At 38.0% G+C, this 10668-nt stretch overlaps 1 protein-coding gene across 1 annotated transcript; it reads left to right on the top strand.

Annotated features, from left to right (window-relative positions):
* The first annotated feature begins 1006 nt into the window (after positions 1 to 1006).
* On the top strand, positions 1007 to 6201 carry LOC117292765 (toll-like receptor 3). Its single transcript, XM_033774914.1, has 2 exons — positions 1007 to 1105; positions 3473 to 6201. The coding sequence occupies exon 2, from the start codon at positions 3476 to 3478 to the stop codon at positions 6149 to 6151; it is 2676 nt and encodes an 891-aa protein (XP_033630805.1). The 5' UTR covers positions 1007 to 1105; positions 3473 to 3475; the 3' UTR covers positions 6152 to 6201.
* Positions 6202 to 10668: the final 4467 nt, after the last annotated feature.

Raw genomic sequence — 10668 nt, 5'->3', positions numbered from 1 at the left:
TATTCCATAAAAAAACTTCCAGTGATAATTGAAACCCCCAAATTAATATTTACAATGTTTTCTGCACTATGAATTTGGCCCCTGACTCAATAACGACAGGGAGCAAAACCCGCCCTTTTCATTTGGACATGATGAAAAAAAGACAAACAAACCCACCCTAAAGTCGTGGATACCTGGGCAAAAAGCAAGTGATTGGGAGAAACCAAAGAACGTTGCGTCGAGCTATTATATTTAGGAGAAACCGGTTCACTGTTGGGTTCACTGTTTGGATGCCTGGGCAAAAAGCAAGTGATTGGGAGAAACCAAAGAACGTTGCGTCGAGCTATTATATTTAGGAGAAACCGGTTCACTGTTGGGTTCACTGTTTGGATGCCTGGGCAAAAAGCAAGTGATTGGGAGAAACCAAAGAACGTTGCGTCGAGCTATTATATTTAGGAGAAACCGGTTCACTGTTGGGTTCACTGTTTGGTTCACCTTCATTTTTTTTTTAAAGGGGCATACTTCCTATTTTAACGCCTTCGATTACAAAGTAAGTGTAACATGATAAAATGTAATCAGGGAATAAATTTCCTTTCAACGGAAGTAAAATTGAGAGCTGGAAGCACAATCTTGTTGCACAAAAACTTGGGCTTAGGATCTGTGAATCTCTGTCCTTACTCTATATGGTGAACCGGACCATACACGAGTAGTACACACCTTCTTAAGAATGGTTTCCTCCGTTTTATTGCGTGCTCGGGAATTTCCCCAAAGGTAGACTCCATTTTAAAATAGGGGGTTTCAGCTTTTAGTCAAAATGTACTCGGAATAAAACAAGAAGAACAAAGACACAATGAGTTTAAAAACAATGAAACTGGTAATACAATTATGCTGTTTGCTTATATTTTGAATTTTCAAAGGACCAGACATGGAATTTTTTATTTTGGTATTCAATTTGTAACCCTCCAATGACATTTCTTACCTAAAAATGTAGAATGGACGGCCGAGGCGAAGTGTGGGTATTTTTCTAGGCCTTCATTTTGTTGCAGGAGACCAAGGACAAGCAGGATTGTTTTCTCAAAATGTCTACATTTTGCCGTTTGAAACATCGTTATTTCACTGAAATTTGGTAAGTTAAGTATCAGTATTTTGCATAGTAAAAGTTATTTGAACTAAACATCATTAATATTGGGTGATGTTCATGTTCATAGAATTGAAAAGTGAACCCCAATGCAACCAGATCCCAGAACTTCAGAACAGAAGACAAAAGAAGATGCATTGCAGCGCACTATTTATTTGTTTTGGAATATATTAATATAATATGAACACAAAAAAGAACGATAAATATGTATGAAATTAGCCATAACCCAGCACCACTAAAGCAGTATTTTTTAGTGAACCACCTTGAAGTGACCTTGGCTGCACTAGTATGGTGGGCTATCTATCTATCTAGCATAATTAACACTAGCCCATGAATAGGGAGTGGTACTACTGTATCCTGGTTGTTACGATCCAAATTCCTAAAGGCCAGAGACTTCGAAAAATACCCACGCCCCAAAGAAATAAGGGTAACAAAAGTAGTCAAACAGACCAGCACAATATGAAACTGCAAGTATGTTCAATTAAATTTAATATAAACCATTACGTAAACAAAAATAAGGCAATACAAAAAGGCAGTTAACCAGTTGTGACATTAATTGAATATAAACGGGGGGCGAGCAGCCTAGGCAAAATAGGGTTGAAGACCCAACAGCCTCTGATATACCTCGACTCTCTCGGAGAGAGCTGAAGACCAGTGTTCGCCTATTCTGATGTAGTTGCGATAATCGTAACCCTCCATCCTCCCGACGGTCGGAGACCGGAGGGTTACGACACAAGACTGATATTATCGGTGTAACTAGCAGTTTTGACCAGTTTTTGCCAGACTCGTGATCAGATTCGTCCTTTTTTTCCACTTTCCAAAATCATGACAGACATTCTAAACACATGGAGTTGATCTTTATTGTATGACAACGTCATCTGGAACCCTTAAAACAACATCATGAAAATATTTGGCAGAAAAAACGACAAAAACTTACCAAAAGACTGACCGAATATATCCATAATCCATAGCGGAGCCAACTAGTGATTTTGAACGTCGCACTTGCTTGGCAACAACCAATCAGCGTGACCCAACCAAACACGCATCTGTACGAGCCATGGCTGTCGTATGCTGTCACCGCCTGTGTGTGTGTGTAAGCACCGATCCCCCGCACCGAGTGCGCAGCATGCAGGCATGTACATGTAGGCATGTACATGTACATGTACATGTACATGTACATGTACTGTATGAACATCGTGTTTGGTTGGGTCACGCTGATTGGTAGAAAAAAACGACAAAAACTTACCAAAAGACTGACCGAATATATCCATAATCCATAGCGGAGCCAACTAGTGATTTTGAACGTCGCACTTGCTTGGCAACAACCAATCAGCGTGACCCAACCAAACACGCATCTGGACGAGCCATGGCTGTCGTATGCTGTCACCGCCTGTGTGTGTAAGCACCGATCCCCCGCACCGAGTGCGCAGCATGTAGGCATGTACATGTACATGTACATGTACTGTATGAACATCGTGTTTGGTTGGGTCAAAATCACTAGTTGGCTCCGCTATGGATTATGGATATATTCGGTCAGTCTTTTGGTAAGTTTTTGTCGTTTTTTTCTGCCAAATATTTGGTATGGTTATTTCACTATCCTTCGTGTGAGTGCCACCCTTTTCGCTTTTTCCACAAACTTAGTTATTGCCATGGTGGTGCCCTCCAAAATAAATAAAAATGCTGTGGTGCCCTTTTTACACTTACAAAATTGCCCTAATTTTTTTTTTTTAAAGCATGGCAGTAATGGGAGACTTTTGGGACGCTTGATGGCAGCAGACTTACCAAGTAAAATCCATTGTTCTCGGTCATGTGCGCACGCTCAGAACTACGTAAACAATGGAAATTTACCGGGTAAGTCTGCTGCCACCTAGCGTCCCAAAGTCTCCCATTGCAGCGGTCTATTAACCCCGAAATTCAAGGCCTGACATTGTGTCAAGAAAGGATTGATGGTGGTTATGAATACAAACACTTGTGCAAAAACAGATCAGTTGATCCCTCACTTGCACAGGTATTTTGTGCCCCAAAAGCCATCAGTTTTATTTTTTTAAGGAACACGTTGACTTGCATCGGTCGAGTTGGTCTTTGAAAAGCGTTTGGAACAATTTGTTATGAAATGCAAATGGTTAGATAATTTAAAAGTAGAATAATGATCCGCAAACAACATGCCTGAAAATTGCAGAGTCATACTTGTGTGGATCAGTATATTCTACTTTTAAAACATCTTTCTAACCATATGCATTTCATAGCATTTGGTTCCAAACGTTTTTCAAAGACCAACTCGTCCGATTCAAGGCAACGTGTTCCTTTAAGAATTAAGGTTTTGTTTTGATTTCTCTCTTTTGTTTATTTTTTTAGTGAATGGAAGCAGAAGTCCCCCCCACAACTTACCAACCCACCATCCATATGATCATCATGAAGTGGTCAGCACTGGTTGTTGTTCTCGTGGCCATTGTCTTTCAGACGGGCATTCTACCCATCAGTAGCTCCGCAAAGGATTCTGATCAGCTGTCCGACAAGTTTCCTTGCAGGATTGTCAATGCCACTTTCACAGACTGCAGTTACCTGAGACTGAGAAGCATACCCGAAGGGATTCCCATATCAACGGAGACCCTTCTGCTATCCCATAATAAGCTTCATCCAATCAGCAGTAGTTCCTTGGCAGGGCTGGTCAATCTGCGTTATCTTGATATGTCGTATAACACCATCTCAAAGCTCGAGCGTGACTACTTCACAGATCAGGCACAGCTTCAACACCTGTTTCTCTCCCACAATCAGATCAACAAGATCCCGCCCGACGCCTTCATGTCTGTCTCCAAGCTGAAGACATTGGATTTATCGGATCAGAACAATGGCATAAAGAAGGCTCTATCCATGCCTCAATACCTCGAACCCCTTAATATGACACTCGAAACATTGCTACTGGAGAAGATTGGCATAGATTCAGCAAAGATTGGCGGAACTTTGAAAATTAGGCTGAAGGTGTTCAGCTTGGCTAGAAACAGCATCACTAAGTTGAACCAAGATGACTTTAAGGCCTTGTCTGGTGCACGACTTGAAAGACTTGATCTGTCCCGCAATGCCATTCTGTCTATCGACACAAAAGTTTTCAATACAATCCTTGGCATCGACACTTTGAATTTCACTCAAGCTCTCAGCCAGAACCCACCGCCTGGCCGTATAGAAAACATCAGTACAGCCATCGGCACCAAAGTGAAGAAGCTGATTCTTCAATCCCTCACTCTCCAATCCATCACTTCATCAATGTTTAGAGGTTTGGAAAACTCAACATTGGAGGAGCTGGACCTTTCTTACAATCGCCTGACAACCCTAACCAACGCAAGCTTCGGCTCTTACCTCAGCCACTTGCAAATTCTACAACTCCACAACAACTTGATTGCATCAATCAGCGAGACTGCGTTGACCGGCTTGACCTCCCTGAAAACCCTTGCCCTCTTCAATAATTTACTGACAGAAATAGACCCAGGGTCTTTTGCCCACAATGGGCATCTTGAGGACCTCTACTTGAATAACAATTCTATCAAACGGCTCTCCTCTGAGGGTTCTTTTCGAGGATTAATAAGTTTACGAACTCTTAATCTCTCTAACAATGGTATCATTCAGATCTTCACTGGTGAAGAGTTTCAAGATCTCCATGAGCTTCTCAGTCTGGACATCAGCAATAATTTCCTGAAGTCTGGAATTATAACTCTAACTGGAAATTCCTTCAAACCACTTTCAAAACTGAAGTACTTACGTTTGAAAAAGATACACCTTCTTGACATCAGTTCCCCATCCCCATTTGCTCATCTTGTGCAACTTCATCTGTTAGACTTGAGCAACAATAATATGCATGGTCTTGAATCTGATACATTTGTCACCCTCAAATCCTTAGAGACGCTGTACCTTGATCATAACCATCTCAATAACCTGTGGTACCAGCCTAAATTGAAGAAACCTGTTCTGTTTCTTCGGAGCCTTGTGTCTCTCAGAACACTAGATCTTTCCTTCAATGGATTTGAGGCAGTTCCAACGGGAGTTTTCAATGATCTGGTTCACCTAAAGGCCTTACATTTGAACAACAATCAACTGTCCGCCGTTTCTGGTCATGTGTTTGATAATCTGAAAGAGCTGCAATTTCTTGCTCTGAATAAGAATCTCATCAATGTGGTGAATCAAACCTTGCTGTCGCCGGTCATGAAGACTCTTAATACTCTCTTCATTTGTGGAAATCCCTTTTCCTGTGGGTGCAAGCAAGAGTGGTTTCGTGACTGGATCGACGACACCAATATCTTTCTGGGTAATTTAAGCTTGTGTCAGTGCGAATCGCCGCCAGAGTGGCGCCACAAGCCCCTTCTGGATTTCAACCCCGAAGTTTTGAACTGTGATGGAAAGATTCCGCTGCAGTATTGGATCATAATTGGTGTTGGAAACTTTGTGATCCTCGTTTTAATCATTGCTTTGATATATAATCGCTGGAAGATTTACTATGTCTACTTGTTGGTGAAGGCGCGCCATCATCGGGCAAGAAAAGACGAGTATGACAGATTGAATGATTACAGGTTCGATGCCTTCATATCTCACAGCAGCGCTGACGAGGATTGGGTCAAAGATAAACTGTTACCTGAGCTAGAGAATGGAGAGAATCCATTCAAAGTCTGCCATCACGAGCGTGATTTTGAACCTGGGCAAGAGATCATTGACAACATCATTGATTCCGTCGACCACAGCAGACGCACCATCTGTGTCATATCGAAGAGCTACCTGGAGAGCAACTGGTGCACCTACGAGAGACGGGTCACCATGAGTAAATTATTCATCAACTACAAAGATGTCCTGGTTCTGATCATCTTGGAAGATATTCCAGATAAGAAGATGTCCAAGTATGATCTCATCCACCGGGCAGTCAAGAAGAACACGTACCTGAAGTGGCCGGGAGAGGATGGAAGAGCTGATGAGAAGGCTGTTTTCTGGCAACGCCTGAAGACAGTCTTGGGTGAAGATCGTACACCGGAAAATAATGAGGAGCTTGCTTAAAGGCACTTGCTTAAAGGCACTGGACACTATTGGTAGTTACTCAAAATAATTGTTAGCATAAAAACTTACTTTGTAGCAAGCAAAGGAGATCTGTTGATAGTATAAAACAGCGAGAAAACGGCTCCCTCTGAAGTGACGTAGCTTCTAAGAAAGATGTAATTTCTCACTAAAATATTTGAAATTGAACTCAAGGTCTCAGTTGAGGTCTTGAATTCAAGGCTTCTGAAACCACACAACTTGTGCGACAAGGGTGTTTTTTATTCCATTATTCTCTTGCGACATTGACGCCCATTTGAGTTCAAATTTTGTTATTTTATGCATGTTCAGATACACCAAGTGAATAAACTGGTGTCCTGTATTGAATAATGTAGTGAAATGCATTTGAAGCTGGATAAGGTACCTTTTCTGTTAAGAAAAAAATGTCAGTGAAGAATCCAGGAAGAATGACTTAAAGACACTGGACACCTTTGGTAAATGTCAAAGACTAGTCTTCTCTCTTGGCGTCTCAACATATATGCATAAATAACAAACCTGCGAAAAGTTCAGCTCAATTGGTCGTCGAAGTTGTGAGATAATAATGAAAGATAAAAACACCCTTGTCACACGAAGTTGTGTGTGTTTAGATGGTTGATTTTGAGACCTCAAATTCTTAATCTGAGGTCTCGAAATACAACTCGTAGAAAATTACTTCTTTCTCCAAAACTATGTCACTTCAGAGGGAACCGTTTCTCACAATGGTTTATACCATCAACCTCGCCCCATTACTCATCACCAAGTAAGGTTTTATGCTAATAATTATTTTGAGTAATTACCAATAGTGTCCACTGCCTTTAATGCAAGTCATATGCAAGTTCAGAGCTGACTTCTTAAACTTTACTATGATCACATTTTCAACTTGCACACCAGTAGTTTTAAGGTCAGTGGTGTCTTGTCCTTGATTTATGTTTTTTACCTATAAATAGGGTCTATTTAATTGGCCCAGTCATTTGGGCCTACGCTCAGATATTTGACCGATTTAATTGACCCAAAACACTGACAGGGTTAAAGATGAAGTTCATTTTTTACACAAAGACAACCTTCAGAAACACAAGACAATGTAGCATAGAGTCAAATGGCTTTTAAAAGATTCTTTGTTTGCTTCTAAAGCAGTTAAACAAAAAACAATAATCAATGGAAATAGTGGTTCCTTTGTCATCAATGGATTGCTTCTCTTTTTCTTTTTTCGTTACATCACCCAACATCCAGAGCGGTGTAGTCCATGGAGGAAGAATTAATTGTTATTGGAATACACAATCTAAGAACTATTTCTGACTAACATTTCTCAAGTTACAATTTTGGAGGATACAAACTGGAATATTTTTCCATAACCACATTATGTCAAAATGAAATGATTCTCAAAATGCTTTTTACTATCCAAAGCTTCTGTTTTTTCTCACCAAGTTAGTTTTTATTGCTATTAATTTTAAGAGTGATTACCATATACCTTCCCTTTCAAGGAAAATCTGTGACAAATATTTTCACTTGAGAAAATTTATGTTTGCTGTGATTATGGTAAAATTAAAGTATGCTCGAAGGATATTTTTGGCATCATCGTTGTAGCCAGATTTGGGGGAAAATGTAAATATTTTGCTGTAAATTGAACATTTAAAGGTTGCTCTTTTTAATCTGTTAATTAACAAAGGGCACTCAAAGTTGGGCCCCTTTTTCTAAACTACTGCTTTAGACTTATAGGAGTGGATGTACCCTAAATCATATTTGTTTGTTTTTAAAGTAGAGTGCAAGATTTTATTTTCTGATTTGGGTATTTTTAAAACACAATGTCCACAGGTTTGCATTAAAGACAGTGGACACTATTGGTAATTGTCAAAGACTAGTCTTCACAGTTGGTGTATCTCAACATATGCATAAAATAACAAACCTGTGAAAATTTGAGCTCAATCGGTCGTCGAATTTGCGAGATAATATTGAAAGAAAAAACAGCCTTGTCACACGAAGTTGTGTGCTTTCTGATGCTTGATTTCGAGACCTCAAATTCTAAACTTGAGGTCTCGAAATCAAATTTGTGATAAATTAATACTTCTTTCTCAAAAACTACGTCACTTCAGAGGGAGCCGTTTCTCACAATGTTTTATACCATCTATCTCTCCCCATTACTTGTAATCAAGAAAGATTTTTTGATGATAAATATTTTTAGTAATTACCAAACGTGTCCACTGCCTTTAAATTTACACCATTTGCAGATAATGATAGCAAAAAAGGTTCCTTAAAATATTAGTTGCTGAGGTGCTGCAGTTTTCGAGAAATGAGTAAAACAATGTGATGAAAATGTGTTTTTACATGCTAAAATAATTTTCGTCTCATGATCACTGAGATGAAAATTATTTTTGGTATGACATTGTTTTAATGATTTCTCTAAAACTACAGCACATCAGCAAGTAATATTTTCAGGGGACATTGTGTTTTTTGTCCTACAATAGACCCTTTAAAGCAAAGTTCATGGGTACGCAAGGTTTAAATTAATGTTGATCGCACGTGCAAGCAAGAATTGCATTTTCTTTTGCATTTGTAGTTTAGCCATTATAAAGTCAATGCATGTTCATTTCAATTTGGTTTATATCAAATACTACAGCTAAAAAATGTATAATGTATATTTTTTGTTTACTTTTGTTTTATCTTTAAAGACGGTGAACCCTATTGGTAATTTTCAAAGACCAGTCTTCTCACTTGGTGTATCTCAACATATGCATAAAATACCAAACCTGTGAAAATTTGAGCTCAATTATCACAATTGAGCTCGTCGGAGTTGCGAGATAACTATGAAAGAAAAAAACACCCTTGTCACACGATGTTGTGTGCTTTCAGATGCTTGATTTTGAGACCTAAAATTCTAAACTTGAGGTCTCGAAATAAAATTTGTGGAAAATTACTTCTTTCTCGAAAACTCTGTCACTTCAGAGGGAGCTGTTTGTCACATTGTTTTTATACTATCAACAGCTCCTCGTTACCAAATGAGGTTTTATGCTGATAATTATTTTGAGTAATTACCAATGGTGTCCACTGCCTTTAACTGCATTAAATGCATTTTATTTGTCAATAATACTAGAATACTAATATTTGAATTGGCTAGTTTTTCTTTACCACTTAATGTCAGTATAAAAACAAAATATCTTTAAACTGCATGAAATGCGCTTTATTTGTAAATATTATTATTTATTTTTTTAATGCCTACTGAGACACTTTTCCGAAAACATTTAGCCTTCTTCTCAACTTTTGCTAAACAAAATTAAAACAGAAAAATGAGCCTAAGGTGCATAATCTTTTTCTAAAAGTGATTGACAGCCAGTTTCAGAGTGGGTCAAATAGATGCTAAAATGTTTCTGGAAAGCAACTCGAGATGGCTCATTTAAAAAATTTAAGTAAAAAATATTTACGTTTTGGTTTGGAAGAGAGAATCAATTACCATCCCCTAGTTCTTAAGAAACAAAATTAACCTATAAATATGATTGTCTGCAAATTTCATTGAATTTGGTGGTCACTTTTGAGTTACAACAAAAATCAACTTTGTATGTTTAGTCAGTCTGGATTTTGTTTCTTCATGATGGTTTTATGTTCATTACTGCAATCATAATAAGCAAGTTTAGATTTGTTTTATGGCCATTTCTTTGACTTTGACAGTATTTTATACAGGGGTGTCGCCTTTCTAGAGGATAGAATTGAGTTTACTCTTCTGAAAATAAATTGTTTTAATAGTTTTAAAACTAATAGTTTTAAATTAAATCAATGTGGACATCTTTATTTGCACATTACTTTAAATTGTTTAAAGATGGTCATGGTAGAAATCCTTTTGAAATGCTTTTAGTTGCCTGAAATGCTGCAGTTTTTTTCCCCCCGGAAATTTGTAAAATAATTATATTTAATCTCTCAAGACCTAAAACAGTGAAAACATAAATGAGGGTGTTTTGTAATATTATCTCAGACCCGAGGACCAACTGAGCCCAAACTTTCACAGGTTTATTGTTTCAAGTATGTTAGCTCACATTAAGTGCAGGTACTGGCCATGCCAATGTTTTACATGAACTTTCTAAACCTTTACTGTATATTATTTAGATCAGACGTTGCATGTTAGATTAAAAAGCTATAGGTTTTAAAATTTAAAATTTAAAAAAGTTTCAGTGAAGAGTTTCGGTTAAAATCGTGACATAATTTATTGTTTTAGTTTCAGGAGAAGCATCCTGACTTTGTTATCTTGCCTCTTTTACTTTCGCTTTTTAAATGGAGCAATGTTTATCTTAAAAGCTTCTGATAGTGAGTTTTCCTAAAAAGGGTCAAATTAATTGTGTTAAAATATAATTAAAAGGCATGAAATGCTTTGCTGTAAGGAAGAAAAGCAATATTAGTTTCATAAGTGCAAAGGAAACAAATGTTTTAAAAGTTTTTTTCGTTTTCATTAAAAGGCTTGAATGCAGTTTGAAGGAGAACAAGTTTTGGTTTCATTTTCTAGAAATGTTTCTTTTTTG

Source organism: Asterias rubens, chromosome 7, assembly GCF_902459465.1.
Source record: "Asterias rubens chromosome 7, eAstRub1.3, whole genome shotgun sequence".
NCBI classification, from domain to species: Eukaryota; Metazoa; Echinodermata; class Asteroidea; order Forcipulatida; family Asteriidae; genus Asterias; species Asterias rubens.
Note: the sequence above shows the minus strand (reverse complement) of the source record. Positions and strands in the feature narration are given on the sequence as shown.